This window comes from Apodemus sylvaticus, chromosome X, assembly GCF_947179515.1.
Source record: "Apodemus sylvaticus chromosome X, mApoSyl1.1, whole genome shotgun sequence".
Lineage (NCBI taxonomy): Eukaryota > Metazoa > Chordata > Mammalia > Rodentia > Muridae > Apodemus > Apodemus sylvaticus.
Window position 1 is genome coordinate 127,639,760 of NC_067495.1, and position 18,281 is coordinate 127,658,040.

The 18,281-nt window shown below is 39.1% G+C and overlaps 1 protein-coding gene across 1 annotated transcript in view; it reads left to right on the forward strand.

The window, feature by feature from the left end:
• The window catches only part of Slc25a14 (solute carrier family 25 member 14), a 52,470-nt gene extending 39,457 nt beyond the window's left edge, over nucleotides 1-13,013 (forward strand). The window contains 4 exon segments of the mRNA XM_052171362.1: nucleotides 1,572-1,696; nucleotides 2,853-2,988; nucleotides 11,341-11,421; nucleotides 12,585-13,013. Coding sequence (XP_052027322.1) covers nucleotides 1,572-1,696; nucleotides 2,853-2,988; nucleotides 11,341-11,421; nucleotides 12,585-12,626 — 384 coding nt within the window. The 3' untranslated portion in view covers nucleotides 12,627-13,013.
• Nucleotides 13,014-18,281: the final 5,268 nt, after the last annotated feature.

The following is an 18,281-nucleotide window of genomic DNA, read 5'->3' on the forward strand; positions in this document are numbered from 1 at the left end:
GAGAAAGAGGAACACTCCTCCACTGCTGGTGGGGTTGCAAATTGGTACAACCACTCTGGAAATCAGTCTGGAGGTTCCTCCGAAAACTGGGCACCTCACTTCCAGAAGATCCTGCTATACCACTCCTGGGCATATACCCAGAGGATTCCCCACCATGTAATAAGGATACATGTTCCACTATGTTCATAGCAGCCCTATTTATAATAGCCAGAATCTGGAAAGAACCCAGGTATCCCTCAACAGAAGAGTGGATGCAAAAAATGTGGTATATATATACAATGGAGTACTATTCAGCCATTAGAAACAACGAATTCATGAAATTCTTAGGCAAATGGATGGAGGTCGAGAACATCATACTAAGTGAGCTAACCCAGACTCAAAAGGTGAATCATGGTATGCACTCACTAATAAGTGGATATTAACCTAGAAAACTGGAATACCCAAAACATAATCTACACATCAAATGAGGTACAAGAAGAACGGAGGAGTGGCCCCTTGTTCTGGAAAGACTCAGTGAAGCAGTATAGGGCAAACCAGACCAGGGAAGTGGGAAGGGGTGGGTGGGAAAACAGGAGGAGGGAAGGGGACTGATGGGACTTTCGGGGAGTGGGGGGTCCAGAAAAGGGGAAATCATTTGAAATGTAAATAAATATATCAATAAATTAAAAAAAATTACATTTTGGGGATATGCTGTATTTTTTATTTATATGCTCATTAATTAAAGAGCATTTGGATTATTTTGTGCTTTTCAATAATATGCTGGCTATTGCTATGGACATTGATGTGTTTATTTTTGCATGAAAATGTGCTTTTGTTCTTCTTGGTATATGTACTTATGGAATTACTAGATCATATGGTAATTTTATGTTTAATATTTTTAAGGAGATGCCAAATTATTTATCATGTTGGTGCTCCATTTTATATATTTACCAACTGCTGGTAAGGGTTCCAGTTGGCCCATATCTTTACCAACACTTACTATTTTATTTAAAAAATGACTAGAGTCATCCCAGTAGGTAAGAAATGGCATCTCACTGTGATGTATATTTGCTTGATTTTGAGACAGGGTTTCTCTGTGTAGCCCTGGCTATCCTGGAACTTACTCTGTAGACCAGGCTGGTCTCAGATTCAGACATAGCCTGCTCTGCCTCCTTAGGTGAGGGAATAAAGGCGTGCACCCTCCCCCCAGCTGTCATTGTGGTTTTGATGTACATTTGTCTAATGCCTTAATTCTTGAAGGTTTTCAAATATTTCTTCATTGTGTGGGTTATCTTCTCGCTCACTTCATGTTATCTTTTAAATTGCAACTTTTTAATTTTGGTAAAGTCCATCTTTCATATTTAACTATTTGTCTTTTATCTTGTGCGCCTTAGGTGTTATGAATAGTTTCATTTGTAGTATAACATTTATGGATAGGGAATTATCAACATTCCAGTGTTAGCCACCAATTTGAAGGACTGAACTGTACATTTCAGAGTTTATTTTCTGGCAGTTTGCACTATTGACTTTTTTTTTCACTTTAAGACATATGTGACTCTCAGTAGCTCTCTGATATCACTTTGGTTTCATAGGGTGTGGTCCCAACTGCTCAGCGTGCTGCGATTGTTGTTGGAGTAGAGTTGCCTGTTTATGATATTACCAAGAAGCACCTGATCGTTTCAGGAATGCTGGGAGACACGATTTTAACACACTTTGTGTAAGTGCACTATGTTTGTTTCATTCTCTGTGTTTAGCAGTTTGAACATAAAAAGCCTCTTTTACTAACACTTATTTCCTATGGCCAATACATTCAACCTTCTGAATGTGTTATAATTTTTAACTTATTGATATATATTAATATATAAAATATTGGGTTTTTCTATGAAATTGTGGAATTTCCTATTTTACTTTTCTCATTATTAGTTCATTATAGAAGATTATGTGTTTCAGTATGACATTTTCTTACATTAGTATCATATATTATGTTCATATTAATAAATGCATATAAAGCACTTTGATTATATTTTCCCCAACCCATTGCCCACTTTTATCCTCAGATGCTGTGGATACCTGGCAGCCTGGCAGCTCAGTGTAGTATAAAATGTACTAGATGCTTTTGGATATTATTAAACAGCTTGTATTTTATTTACTTACTGACTTTAGAGGAAAGGTCTCCTATATCTCAGACTGGCCTCAGACTGACTTTGAATTTCTGATCTGCCTGTCTTACGGGATACTAGGATTATAGATATGCGCTGTGCACCATTACAACATGTGTATTTGGTACTGGGATTGAAGCCAGGGCTCATACTTGCTAGTCAAACACTGTGAATAATCTACAGCTCCAACCCCATCAACCTGTTATTTATTTACTTTTTCTTGACTAGAAGGCAAATTTCCTTTCAGTGGAGCCAAGAAAAAAATGGGTAATTTTATTTTGAGTTTCTGAAGTTAAAACAGTTTTTGGCTGAAGACTATTTCTGCTCTCATACTGCATTTTCTTTGTCATGTAGCCTCTGATAGTTTACTACTTAAATGCGTTTGGCATGTGATACTGTGGTCTGACAGTTTTATCTAACTGATCAATGTTTTAGGACATGTCCTGCTTAGGGAATTTGTTAGGTTTATGGACTATCTCCTTTAAAAATGAGGCTGAGTTTCAGAAGGAAATGAAAGGGACAACCTTTGGATGATGCTTCATTAGAAAAGATTTTCTTTCTCTTTAGATTATAATTGAAGGGAGGCCACCCAGATTTTATCTGATGGATCTAAGTTATTATATGTTTTGCATTTGGCTTAAATTATGTTTAAGTGGCCAAGTGGTGGAAGTGGGTGGGGGTAACCTATGACCTTAACTGAGTTTTCACCTTTAGTTCCAGCTTTACCTGTGGTTTGGCTGGAGCTCTGGCATCTAACCCTGTGGATGTGGTGAGAACTCGAATGATGAATCAGAGGGCAATAGTGGGGCATGTGGACCTCTACAAGGGTACGTTGGATGGTATTTTAAAGGTATGTACACCGTAAAGTTTGTTACAAATTCTGTTTTCTTTGATGTTTGAGACCTTTGTCAGGCTTTATTCTTCTTGCTACATATTCTGAGCATCAACAGCCATTATGTGTATTTTCTTGTGTCTGTGATTATTTGATTTATTGTAAGATTATTGTTTTTATTTTTTCTTTTACTGGATATTTTCTTTATTTACGTTACAAATGTTATCCCCTTTCCAGGTCTTCCCTCTGGAACTCCCTATCTAATTCCCCCCCCCCCCACTTCCGCCTTCCCTCCATGGCATTTTTTAGTAGCTTCTGAGAATCATTTCAAGGCAAATATCCCATCTCTTAGGTAAATTGTTAGTGCATATTGTTTCTTAATTTTATTCCAGTTTGAGTGCTTGAAAATACGGGATACATATATTAATAGCATTATGAAGAATCATTGATATCAAGATTTAATGTATCTGAGGACATGAAAGGGGAAGTTAGAGGGGAGCAGGAGGAATGAAAAAGATGTAAATGAGCACACATCTGTGAACTGCTAATTATTAAATTAAGAGATAGAGAGATAGTTCAGCAGTTAGTTCCAAAGGCCTTGTGTTCAATTCCCAGCACCTACATGGTACTTCAGGGGACTCCAGGGACTCCAGCGCCCTCTTCCGGCCGTCATAGGCACTGCATGCACATGGTATCTTGATACACATGCAGGCAAAACACCTATACACATAAAGTAAAAATTTAATGAGATTTACTATAGCCCATATTTGCCAACCTCAAATAAGAGAGAGACTCTGTAGTAGAAAGCCTGGTACTTAACAAACCTCAAAACCCAGTTCTTGATTTACATTCCAGGTTGTTCTGTTGATCACATTCTTCTTTTAGTATTTCTGTTGGGGGTTAATATCATAAATGTATACAGAAGCATTGGTTACATTAGTGCTATAAAAACAAATCCAGGGATAAAATGCGAAGGGGCCATATGTTTTTTTCTGCTGTTATCAGTTTCATTGAACAGCTATCTATTATTTATGGGACACTATTTTAACAGCTACAGGGAAATTATCGCTATTCCTAAAGTACCGGCAGTTACAAAAAGATAATCAATACAGCCTAATAAGTGATAAACTCAGAAATCTATGGTAGGAAATTATAGCCCACACTTGAGAAGTTTGAAATAAACTCTCAGGGTATGTCCATAAATTGAAGAATAATAGTCCACATCTGTTGTATGCTTTATTGTATGACAGGAGCTGTTCTAATGAGACTTACATGCATTCAGTCATTTAATCCTCCTCATTATCCCATGAGATAGATATGGAAGCACTGAAGGATCACCTCCCTCTGAATTTCATGCTTAGCAAGTAGGAATGCTGCAATAAACTCAGACCTTTGGGTTATGGAAGCAGTTATCTTAACTATTATCTTAACTAATACAACTGGCACCTTTCTTATATTAGTGACTGAAGGTTGGTTACGTTATCAAGTGTATTGAGTGTTGTACTGAGATGGTTGGAGGTATTGAAAGCTTTAACCAGGTTACATTTGTATTTTAAGCAGATCACTTTCTTTATGTAGAAATAGGATGTAAGTGCTCCATCTTGAGTGCACATTGGAATCACTAATTTCCAGCTCCCAATGTTTGCCTTAGATTAGTCAATTCAGAACCCAGGTTATCAATATTTTTAGAATTTCCTATGTGGTTATATGTTCATCTAAGATTGAAGACTACCTATCTAAGGGGATACGGGCGGGACAGTAAATGGGTCTTCTAAGTTTAACTTGCTTCAGAACTATCTGAATTAACATGTCAGAAATGGGACCTGAGAATTTGTATCTCCAGAAAGGTCCCAGGTAGTAGTGATGCTGATTCGATCGACTTAAAGAACCATTGACCTGGAGGTAAGGTTGTTGATTGAAAGTCTTGTATTGGGAGGCAGAAGCATGCGGATTTCTGAGTTCAAGGCCAGCCTGGTCTACAGCGTGAGTTCTAGGACAGCCAGGGCTACACAGAGAAAGCCTGTCTCAGAAAAAAAAAAAAAAGAAAAAGAAAAAAAAGAAAGAAAGTCTTGTATTATCTGAGTGATGATGAAGGATGAAGGCCTGAGCCTCAATATGACTAAGGCAGAAAGATGGGACAGAATTGAGACTAATTTAGTTGATTAAGTCTGTACAGTTTTGTTGAGATGATAGAGAGGTGCAAGGAAGAGGAGGTGTCAAAGATGACTTACTGGATTTGGTGACCAGATGGTGGTATTTGGTGATGGACAAATCATAAGAACAGGGCTCAGAAGTTAAAAGAGCATTGGGTACTCTTACAGAGGACCTGGGTTCAGTTTTCAGCACATACATGCCAGTTTATGACCATTTTTAACTCCAGTCCCAGGGAATCTTCAACACCATCTTCTGGCCTCTATGGGTACCAGGCATGCATGGTACCCATAAAATGAAAAAAAATTAAACAACAGATTTTGTAGGAGACATGGGTTTTGTTGGTTAGTTTGATGTGTGTGGGGAACAGCCAGTGGTATTCAGAGACAATAGTTCTAACTTGGGGGAAGTCACCAGAACCCAGAACCCAGATTATCAATATTTTTAGAATTTCATATGTGGTTGTATGTTCATCTAAGGTTGAAGACCACTAATCTAAGGGGATACGGGTAGTTTGTGGTTGAAGGCAAGCATCTGTGGAATCATTCACATACAGACAGGTATATACCTAAACAGAGAAGGTAGAGTAGTTCACAGCCTTTTTACTTTCTGAGGATGCTAAAGTACTATATAATTGTTTGCAGTGAACTCTTGTTCCAAACTGTATCCTCCAGAGAATCAGTGCCCCAGTCAGTCATTACTTCTGTAAAGAAATGCATAGTTCTTTAGGAGCCTTTTCATTCCTATATTCTTTATTTTCTCCCTTTTTCTACATTCCAGATGTGGTGAAAGTTGTCCAGACCTAGATTTTTTCTTCCAAGTGCTTATCTTGATATATAGCTGAGACTAGTCTGAAACTCACTATTTACCCCACACTGGTCCCAAATATACCCCCAGGCTCTGCCTATTGAGTGTACAAGAAAGGTTTCTTATAGTTCCTGTCATAGTATTACCCACCTGCACACATTCTCTCTCTCTATATGTGTGTATGTGTGTGTGTGTGTGTGTGCGCGTGTGTGTACACACATATGTATATACATATATTTGTATATATATTTAAATCTTCCCTGAGAGTAAATTCACATATTGTCAAAATAATTTATTCAAAATGGTTTGTAGCAGACAGTATTGTAGTAACAATGAGATGTGCATAAAAATTGATCAATTTTAGAACATTTTTATCACCTGAAAAACGACCTAAATGCCCTTTATACCACCTGTTTCTCCCATCCATTTAGTCCTAAGTAAATAGTAGCTTACTTCTTTCTATCAACATCTGTTCTAGATATTTAATAGAAATGGAATCATATTGTATGACCTTTTTCATTGGTTTCTTTCAAGTAACATGCTTTCAAGGCTCATCCATACTAGTATAATAGCAAGTCTTTGATTCTTTTTATTCCTGAATAAAACACTACATTGCATAACTATATCACATTTTATTCATATTTAGTACATTTTATTGGATTTGCTTTTACTGGTGGTCTCAGTAAAGTTTCATGAAAATAGAGATGCAAATAGTTCCATTTATCATGTTTCCAGGGCAAGTTATTTACTAAATCACTTTATTTATTACACAGCAATAGATAACTTATATAGTCCATGCCCCTACAGAATGTACATTCTAGTGAGACTGACAAACAAGTACACAAATTAATATAGACAGGCAGGCAGATATTGGTAGATCTTAACATATTGATACATACATGTTTATATATTTAATGCAGAGCCTTGTTATCTGTGTTTACCTGCAGAAGTTCTTGTTTACACACAACCTGATTCTTCAAATATCCTGGAGATATATAAGGATTCAGATAAGTCTTAGAACTTTTAGAGTATCATACTATTTTTGTGTGTCTTTATATTTGACAAATTTATATTCAACAAAACTTTACTGTTCCAAGATCTGTGAGGTGGTGGGGATATAAGGGTGAACAAGGCAAACACTGTTCATCTCCTATTGGAAGTTTTATTCTAGTTGAAAAAAATAGACAAATAATTTTAGAAAGAAGTAAAATACAATGAAGAAAATAATGGCATATTGAAATGGCAGCTTGGTGTTCTGAATTCCTTCAGCTAAGATGCTTAACAAAAGCTTCTGGATAATTTGGATGATGGGAAGTCGATGGTCATGTGAAAATAATTTCATAAAGAACAGACTATAAAGGGCCTGAGTTGAAATGGGTTTGACATATTCAAGAGTTAAAAGGATTGTATGTCTTTGAGTGTGTCAAATGAACAAGAAAATAATAGGAAGTCAGTCTGCAGAGAAGGACAGAGTCTGAATCATGTAGGATCCTGTGGACCATTGTTTGTTTTTTGAGATAGGGCTTCTCTGTCTGTCCTGGAACTCAATTTGTAGACCAGGCTGACTTTGAACTCACAGAAATCTACCTGCCTCTGCCACCCGAGTGCTGGGATTAAAGGTGTGGGCTCACCCCCCTCCCCCAACATAGCATGACTTAAAATTCTTAAAGATTTATTTTAGTCTATAGATGGAGATCGTTGGTCAGTTCTATCTCTGAGGTCCCTTGTCATTTTGTTCTGTAATTTTAGGTTATCTGCATCTCAGCTTTATTTTGAGTAATTTTCAAAGTTAAAACATGAATTTTGGCCTGAGTCCTTCAGAATTTACTGGAGGTAGAAACATATTATCAATGCCTGTCTATAAGTAGTAACTTTACTATGTTTTTACTCTATTGCCTCCCCCAAGTGGTTAATAATGACACTAATGTCTGGGATCTTAAATGGCACCATGAGAAAAGAGCTATTTGTAAATCTGGCTTCTCATATTGTTATCTTATTAAAATATGTTCATTTCTTAAAAGAGTGGTAAAATTCATTTCACTAATGAAAAGGTAGAACAACATTTTTCAGTATCTCACAAAACACCCAACATATTACTTAATAGACAATTGTCTATTATATACCACACATGAAAGGATTCAGCATATGACATCAGCTTTTGACCTTTCCTGTGTAATCTAGCTCTTGAAACCATTTGGTATACAGAGACCCCTACTGTATAAATCAGGGCACCACAATGCAAAGCAGTTCCTATTGTTCCTCACACACTGTCCTCAAAGCATTCACATAAAATATACCATGGAGTCACGCTAATTTAAAAGTAGAAAACAAGAATCAGAGAAGGAAAAGGGCTTTCTCAAGTCCTTATTCACTTCCCTGGTTTTCTTTATCCATTTTTATAACTTCTGGACATATTATGTGTCAACATATTAGTACCTTCCAAAATCTATTATAATGTAGGTGTCTTAGGGTCTCTATTCCTGCACAAACATCATGACCAAGAAGCAAGTTGGGGAGGAAAGGGTTTATTCAGCTTACACTTCCACGTTGCAGTTCATCACTAAAGGAAGTCAGGACTGGAACTCAAGCAGGTCAGGAAGCAGGAGCTGATGCAGAAGCCATGGAGGGATGTTTCTTACTGGCTTGCTTCCCCTGGCTTGCTCAGCCTGCTCTCTTATAGAACCCAAGAACACCAGCCCAGGGATGGCACCACCCACAAGGGGCCCTCCCCACCTGATCACTAATTGAGAAAATGCCCCACAGCTGGATCTCATGGAGGCACTTCTCCAACTGAAACTCCTTTCTCTGTGATAACTCCAGCCTGTGTCAAGTTGACACACAAAACTAGCCAGTACAATTGACCCCTTGTCAACTTGACACACAAACACATCACTATTAAGCCTCACCCTTACTTTCTTATTTATCCCCAAGATCTAAATTACTTTAAAAGTCCCACAGTCTTTACATATTAAAAGTTCAATCACCTTAAAATGTCCAATATCTTTAAAATTCAAAGTCTTTTAAAAATTCAAAGTCTCTCAATTGTGGACTCCACTAAAATACTTTCTTCCTTCAAGAGGGAAACCTATCAGGGCACAGTCACAACCAAAAGAAAAACTCAAACTCCAATGTTTCAATGTCTGGGATCCAACTCACGATCTTCTGGTCTCCTCCAAGGGCTAGGGTCACTTCTTCAGCTCTGCCCTTTGTAGCACACAGCTTGTCTTCTGGGCTCCAGCTGCCTGTACTCCACTGCTGCTGCTGTTCTTGGTGGTCATCACATGGTACTGGCATCTCCAAACACTGCTATCTTCCACTGTAATTAGGCTTCACCAATAGCCTCTTATAGGCTCTCATCAGGGTGACAAGCCTCTGCTCCTATGCATGATCCCTTCAAGTCCTGGGCCATCAATTGCAACTGAGGCTGCACCTTCACCAGTGGCCTTCCGAGGCCTCTCACTGTACCAAGAGCCTCAGCTGCTCTTCATGACCCCTTTATGCCTTCAAAACCAGTACCATCTGGGTGACTCTTACATAGTACCAAGTCCAGACACAGCACAAAATACAACTGTGGCTATCTCTGGATCACACTCTCTGTGCTCTCAGAAAACACTTCCAAGAAGATTTCATCTCAGTGATGCTGGTCTCTTCTTAATCACCACTAATTTCTTAGTTCCAGCTAACCAACATCAATAGTCCCAGTAACACAAAGGTTTGCTTTTGTGGTTCTGGTATCTTGTTACTCACAGCTGATTCTTCAGCCCCAGCTAACCAAAACCACAGAATTTTCACAATCAAAACATGGCCACAGTAAGAGTCTTTAATCTTCCCTCTGAAATTTCACGAGCCAGGCCTCCATCTTTTGCGCTGTTCTTAACATTGTCTTCCAAGCTCCTACAGAACTTTCCACCGAGCTCTTAATATTCTAATGGCTTTTCTAGCTCAAAGTTCCAAAGTCCTTCCACAGTCCTCCCCAAAACATGGTCAGGTTGTCACAGGAATACCCCACTACGCTGGTACCAATTTGTCTTAGTCAGGGTTTCTATTCCTGCACAAACATCATGACCAAGAAGCAAGTTGGGGAGGAAAGGGTTTATTCAGCTTACACTTCCACGTTGCAGTTCATCACTAAAGGAAGTCAGGACTGGAACTCAAGCAGGTTAGGAAGCAGGAACTGATGCAGAGGCCATGGAGGGATGTTTCTTACTGGCTTGCTTCTCCTGGCTTGCTCAGCCCGCTCTCTTATAGAACCCAAGAGCACCAGCTCAAAGGTGGAACCACCCACTAGGGGCCCTCACCACTTGATCACTAATTGAGAAAATGCCCCACAACTGGATCTCATGGAGGCACTTCCTCAACTGAAGCTCCTTTCTCTGTGATAACTCCAGCTTGTGTCAAGTTGACACACGAAACTAGCCAGTACAGTATGCGTTTTTTGTCAACTTCACTAGAATATTCATTCCATGGGGACATGGACTGTATAAATTATGTATAACTGTGTGGTCTTAGAAGAATAGTTACTCTTTCCTAGGTTTTGTGGATCAAGAATTGAGAAGCAGCTTCATGGAGTGATTCTAGATTAGGAACCCCAAAGATGTTATAATCCATATCATCTAAGGCTTCACTCATCCTTGAATGGAGCTAGCATATCTGCTTCAAAGATGACTAACAGTTCCCCATGTTGTAGAACGCTTGTCATGGAATGAAAGCTGGTTTCTTTCAGAGTGAATAATTGAGGGTAGGGGATAGGTTACACTCTGTTCTTTTGGTGACAGAGAACAGTCCTATAGTGTGAGGACTCCACACAGGCATGGATGGCTAGGAATAGGGTCCTTTAAGTGTGCCATCACTTTGTGTAGCTATCTCTATTACTGTAGACACTGTCCTTTTGAACTGTTCTTCAGTTTCATTATACATATGCATATCATGTACTGTCATGTACTTGCATGAATTATTCTGCATTAGTCTCTCTTATTCCTGTTCTTCTCCCTCAAAACTCCTTGTACTACCCAACCCCTTCTATTTATCTTTTTTGTTTATTTGGGACACATTACATTTAATTGCTGTTTTGTTGAGAGAGAGAGAGAGAGAGAGGGTATCTCATAGCCTAGCTTGGCCTTAAATTTACCATGTAGCTAAGGATAGCCTTGAACTCCTGATTTTATTTCCTCTGTTTCCAGAGTGCCATGCCCAGATCTTATTTACAATTATATTTCCAGTACTGAAAAGTATGTGTTATAAATGAAGTAAATAGTTCTTGAATAATGAACAGTTTGATGGATTTACACTACAGAGTACATCTTCAGAAAAGAGACTATTCATAATAGCGATAGTTGCTGGGGTCGGTGTGGAAAATGGTTGTCAAATGTAAAAAAGTGTAATTCACTATTTTCGCTTACGTCTTTACTTCAGATGTGGAAACATGAGGGATTTTTTGCACTCTATAAAGGATTTTGGCCAAACTGGCTTCGACTTGGACCCTGGAACATCATTGTATCCTTTTAGAAATTGAGAATGGAAGACGGTGCTTCAAATTATCAGGTGATTCTAGGTGATTCAACTCTGGAAGACAGAGTTGAAAAGTAAAAAACTCAAGCATCCCATTGGAGCCCAGTGTGAATGGAAGCAAGGAGCAAAACAACTTTCCCTTGGAGGCAAATACACATTTAAAGGGACAGAAAAGATGAGCCAACTGTTCCTCTTCAAATAAAAACATCTGATGAGATGGCTCAGTGGGTAAAAGTCCTCCGTCTATATCCCATGACCTGCGTTTAATCCCTGGGACTCATGGTACAAGGAGAAGATTGACTCCTGTAAACTTGTCCTCTGAACTCCATGCACATGGTGTGGCAGGTACATGCCTTCCCCATTCCCCAGCAAATAAATAAATAAATAAATAATTAATTAATTAATTAAATAAGCAAATAAGCAAATAAATGTAATAAAACAAAATGTCAAGCACAGCCAGTCTTAAAAGGGCTATGAAATTTTTAGTGATACCAGTGGAAGATACAGGAACGTCCATGCTATTGTGGTTGAGATTCCTTAACCTATAACTATGAGACCCAAATAGCTGGAGAATACTACGAGGACACAGAGCATTCATAGTATGAATGAATCTGTAGCCAAGTAGAAACATTTCGCCATGGGTGCATCTCTCTCTTTCAGATGTGTTGAGTACCTCCTATGTACAGAGCCATATGCTGGATACTGTTTGTGGTGCTATGTGTGTACCCGTAAGCTTAGCAGGATTGAAAAATAATCCCCTGCCTTTCTGGAATCTGTAGACTGAACAGGCAGAATATCTCTTTATTTGGAATTGTGTATAAGGGCTTTTCTAGCACTGAGGATGTGTGTGTGTGTGTGTGTGTGTGTGTGTATGTGTGCGTGTGCGTGTGCGTGTGTGTGTGTACATGTGTGCATGTGTTGTTCTGTTTGCTCTTGAATACTCTAAGTATATTATAATGTCTTTTCATTGCTAAGTGCTCCTGATTATAATGGGTACATGGTAGGCACTCAACACATTTTATCTTAAGAAAAGCCTTTTAAGCCAATTCCCTTTAGACTAAGTAAATGAAGAGAATGAAATGTACAATTTTCAAAATGGGCTTAGCTTTCACTATCTACCCAGTGATTTTCCATGACTCATTCTTCAGTTTTTTATTACATATGAGCAGCTCAAGAGGCTTCAGATCTAACAACTGGAAATCCATCAGCCCAGCCCTGCCACCCTTTCTACCATTCCTCTTTGTGTTCCCGATGTATTTTGACAAAGATGTGTGTGTTTACAGAACCAGCGGTCTCACAGGGACCCCTGCCTGAAGAGTAGTAGGGAGACTAAAGGTTGTTTATGCATTTGTGTTACCTCTTCCCTGAGAGGAAGTATCGACGTTGAGAGTGTGACCCCAGATTGGTGTCTTCTGTGAAGATGGATACTGGTGGGTGACATTCAAAAGGGCCTTCTTTGCAACTGTGGGTTAAATGTAGTTGGTTTTCCCAGACAGGCTACAGCAGCAGGCTACCAGCACAGTTAGTGCTATGTATGTTTTTGACCTTGGTTCTCATTAAAGTATTTATTGGTTGAATCATTTTGACTTTGTCTTCATTTACTCTCTCCTTTCATAAATCTTAAGTTGCATTCTCTAGAACGTGACTCTGAAATGGAGACTGGACTCCTAAAGCACATTTATGAAGGTAGAACAGGTATACTGTGTTTTCACAAGGGCATTTGTCAGCATAATGCCACTCCTTTTTAAATATCAGGCCATGGTTCTTTCCAGAATATGAAACAAATAATCAAGTGGATCATTTGGAAGGTTCTACACAAAAATGCTGACCAAGGTTTACAATTAGAGCCCTGTGCTCAAGAGTGAAGGTTTTCATAATTATCCGCTCATGTGTTTGTTCAAATGTTTATTGTGTGGCTATTATTTCCTGGATTCTGGGGATATGAAGAATGAGTCTGTTTTTTAAAGCTCGTTACAGTAGAAACTGGTTTGAGAGTAAACCACGATAGGAGGTTCTAAGTACTGTGCGAGGGCCAATCTGCAGGAGGATGCAGGAGAAAAGAGCCTTAGAGGATTTACCAAAGCTTCATTGTGGAGTTGACATTTAAGCTGAGTGAAAGGAAGGGTGGATGTTACTATGTGGATAAAGCTGTATACATCTTGACAAGTGTTTTACTGACATTTCTGCCATTGGAGAATCATAAAGAATGGTTTTATTGCCCTAAAAAATCCTCCTAGCCTTGGCAACCAATAAGACCTTTACTATTTCAACGGTAGTGCCTTTCCAGAGTATCACATAGTTGGAATCGTATAGTAGTCTTTCATATGGGCTTCTTTCACCTAACAATGTTCATTTAATTGTCCTCTGTTTTTTAAAAGATTTATTTCATTTTATTTTTGTGTACATGGGTGTTTTGCCTGCATCGTATGTCTATGGACCACCTGTGTGTCTCATGTCCCTGGAAGCCAAGAAAGGGTGTTGGATGCCCCTGGAACTGGAGTTACAGAAGATTGGGAACTGCCATGTCAGTGCTGGTAATGGAGTGTACACCCTCTGCCCGAGTGACAAGTACTCTTAAGCACCGAGCCATGTCTTTGTTCCTGTTCTATATCTTAATGGCTGTATATTTCATTTTGGTTTAGTGCTATGTTAGACAACATTTTGCCACTGTGACAGAATAGCAGCAAAGCATAGAGGAGAAGAAGTTTGTTTTGGCCCATGTTTTGAGAAATTTCAGTTCCATTATAGGTGAAAAGACCATGCTTTGGGGTCTTTGATGAAGCCCATTGTGGCATAAACCATAGAAGAAAGCCTACCTACTTTGTAGTAGCCAGGAAGCAGGAGAAAGAGATGAAGGGACCTTTGTACCAATATTGCCATCAAGGATGTACCTTCACTGACCTATTTCTGGCAACTAGGTCCTACCTCATCATTTTCCACTACATCCCAGTGGTATCATCAGCCAAGAACCAATCCCTCAGCACAGAATTCTCAGGGGGCAGCCCTTAAGATCCAAACCTAAATGGTGTTGAGTAATACTCCATTTCCTCTGTGCATGGCAGTTTATCCATTTACCCACTAAAGGACATTTGGTTGCTTTCATGTTTGGGCACTAATAAAGGAGTGGTAAACATTTGCGTGAAGGATTTTTGTATAGGTGTAACTTTTCAGTTTGTTTATGTAAACATTAAGGAACATGAGTGCAGAATGGTGTGATGTGTTGTAATTGTACAAGAAGTTACCAAAGTGTCTTTTATGGCTGTACGGTTTTGCATTCCCAGAAGCAATGAACAGGAGTTACTGTTGCCCAACATCCTTCCTGGGTTTGTTGGTGTCATTGTTTTGATACCTCGTAGGTGTGTAATGGTTTCTCATTGTTTATGTTTATTTTGCTGTTAATTCAATAATTTATATTTGGTAATTTCCAAGCTTGTTTTTAGAGAACTTGGTACATGAACACTGTGTTGATCCTTCCTACTCCTTCTCCCATCCCCTCTGGCTCCTGCAGTGCCCCACATCTGTGCTCTCCTCAGATTACATTCCTTAATAGAAATCTTTAAGTCATTTCCTTTCTCCTAATGGCATTGACTTTCCTTGTTACAATTTCTTACAATGCATCACAGTTTATAACTTTACATTGTATTTGTGTGACCATTCAACTAGTATCTACATTTATGTTCAGGCTGTAATCTCTACAAAGGAATTATATTGATTTTGTTCAGTACTGGATTCTTCATGCCTAGCAAAGTTACACACAGTAAATACTTGTAAAATGATTATGTGAATTAATCTGTAGCCAAAGGATGAGATAGACTACCCAGAAATATGGTAAAGGTTCAGAACATAGTATGGTATATGTTCATTAGATATTGAATTACCAGATGATTTATAGTGATTCAAATTTTAGCTAATACTAGAGGCATTACTGTAATGATTTTAAGTACTGCCTGTATAATGATGACTTCTGGATGCACATCTCTAGCCCACACCTTTCCCCTGACCTGAGGACTTGTTTTATGTACATCCATTACCCATTCCACATCTCTGATTAGAGTGGGAGAGAGGGGGAGAGGGAGAAGGAGAGAGAGAGTGTGTGGTAGTTCAGTGCTTTATTATGTGCCAGATACTGCTGTAAGTATAATGCATTTAAAAACTAAGTCCTTAAAACCCCCCTCTGAGGCAGGTACTAGTCTCATTTTTCAGAATAGAAAGTGACGTATATGAAAGTGAAATACTTGGCCCAGCGAAAAGTAGCAGTGCCAGAATGTTAGGCAAGACCTGGCATGTGAGCCCATTCTTCTTATCACTATGTGAGCTGTATACTACATACCTTGTTAGGAGTCACTTGAAGTTTATAGCAGGTGAGCACTGAAACGCCTGGTTCCATTAATTCCTTGATACTTACAGCACCATTCAAAAGAAGGAGGTCAGTAGATTTTTGTGACCAGTTACTCTTTGACACTTACATGTGATACTGGATTTTGATTGCTTTCTCAGAAACTGTGACTATGTCTATATAATTTCCCCACTATTTTCCCACTTTCTACAACTTCCCTTTGTTGGTCTTTTTTTCCATTACCTCCATTGTTACCCTGCCCCTTCTTCCTCCAGTCTAAGCCAGCACAACTCACAGTGGGCAGGGTTCAAATGTTTAGAACGTGGAGTTACTAATATAGATGGAACTTTGAAATTTTTAATTTGGGCATGGGGCTAGACTTCTAGTCCTCTTCCAATGTAAACTTATAGTTTGTCATACATTTATAGGATGAATGATTAACCTATTAAGTACCTGATTATAAATAATTCTCTGTTCACTAAGATTTTAATCACTTCTGTCTCCTCTAGTAATATGTTATATAAAAGCTAGGGTAAAAAGTTGCCTTCATGAGGCCAGGTGTGGTGGTGTGCATCTTTAATTCAAGACGGCAGAGGCAGACTATCTGTGAGTTCAAGGCCAGTCTGATCTACATAGTGACTTCCAGGACAGCCAGGACTACACAGTGAGACTCTGTTACAAACAATCAAAAACTTGCCTTCCTGGAGCTCAGAATTTAAGAGTGCTTGCTGCTCTTTCAGAAGATACAGATTCAGTTCCTAGTACCTACACAGCAGCTCACAACTGTGTAACTCCAGCTCTGAGAGATCCAGATCCCACTTTTGGTTTCTGCAGGTACCAGGCACATATGCAATGCATATACATACACACAAGCAAAATAGCTAAGGTTCACTTTCCTTTTAAAAAAAAGACACCATTCATGACTTCCCCACTAGAACTGTAATAATCATTTCTAGTTTTTGTCTAAAGGGTGCTTTTCTCCATTCACCCTCTCAGCATCAGACTCAAGTTGGTCGATCTGTGTTTTAATCATTCTAAGCACTTTATAATGCATCTTTGTCCTTACCACTTAGTAAGAAAGAAGTCTAATGTCACTGTATATAAGATTTTGAGGGGACCTGGTGCTTGAACCTTTGAGGTATCAAGAGCCACTTATTCTGAATCAGTTTTTCACACTTGAAATAATCTCATAGCCATTCAGCTATAATTTATTGGTTTTTGCATCTAACCCTTTCCTGAAGTAGTCCCAAGCCGATAGGACATTCAATTGCCTTTCTGTGTGAAGTGTTTTCACATCCGTTGACTGTCTCAGGGAACAAATTTATAAAAATGCATTTAACAGTTTTGTAAGGCAGTGCAGCCTTTTTACAGGATCTTAGACAGCAGTGTCTCAGTGTATTTATCAGCTGTGTAGTGCCTGAATGTCAACACAGTTGAGACAGAACTGGGACCAATGCACAGTTATTATGGTGAATGGGAAATGGGAGTAAATTATAGGATCGTCAGGCAGTGTATATCAAAAAGGTACAAACGTATGTGGAGTTTCCTCAGGCTTTCCACCCTGTGTGATCTAACTTCCTTGGCACTCAGGAGCAACTGAATCCTGCCTGCCCTGCTGTAAAGGAGTGGAGTTTAAAGAAATGGGAGTGCATTGTAAAAATAGACACTTAGACCTTTGGCAACTAGCTGCATTGGTGGTTTCTAGGCTTCCTCATGAGAGGCCGGCTTGAGCCCAGCAACTGATGGTGATCCTGACAGCTTGTAAAAATCTAGGGAACATATGGCTGGGGAGAATGCTAAACTCTCATGCACCTTGTCCTGCCATGCCTGGCCCAGCGACCAGAGCATACCCTTCCCTTTCTTTTCTTTTTTAAAAGATTTTTTTTATTTATTTTATGTATATGAGTACACTATAGCTGTAATTGTACAGATGGTTGTGAGCCATCATATGGTTGCTGGGAATTGAACTTGGGACCTCTGCTTGCTCCGGCCCCAGTTGCTCTGGCCCCACTCCCTCCAGCCCAAAGATTTATTTATTATTATATGTAAGTACACTGTAGCTGTCTTCAGACACCAGAAGAGGGCATCGGATGGTTATGAATGGTTGTGAGCCACCATGTGGCTGCTGGGATTTGAACTCAGGACCTTTGGAAGAGCACTCAGGGCTCTTAACCACTGAGCCATCTCTCTAGCCCACCTTCCCCTTTCAGTAAGACTTTCAGAGGACGACAGCGTCTTATGCTCAACTGCACCAAGATTCACCTCCTAGCTCTGTGTGTAAATGCTTGCCTCTCACTCTTGCTTAGTACTTTGGGATACTGTACAAAGATTGCTTCAGACAAATTTGAGTGGCAACGCTGAAATTGATACCTGGATATCACAGTGTGTTGTATTGATGGTATTGCATGGTAAAAGACTTTCTTACAATGACTGTGCTCTCTAGTCCAGCTTTCTGAATTTCAGGAGAAGGTTTAGGCATCTTGATAAGTGGACTTATCAAAGATTTCCT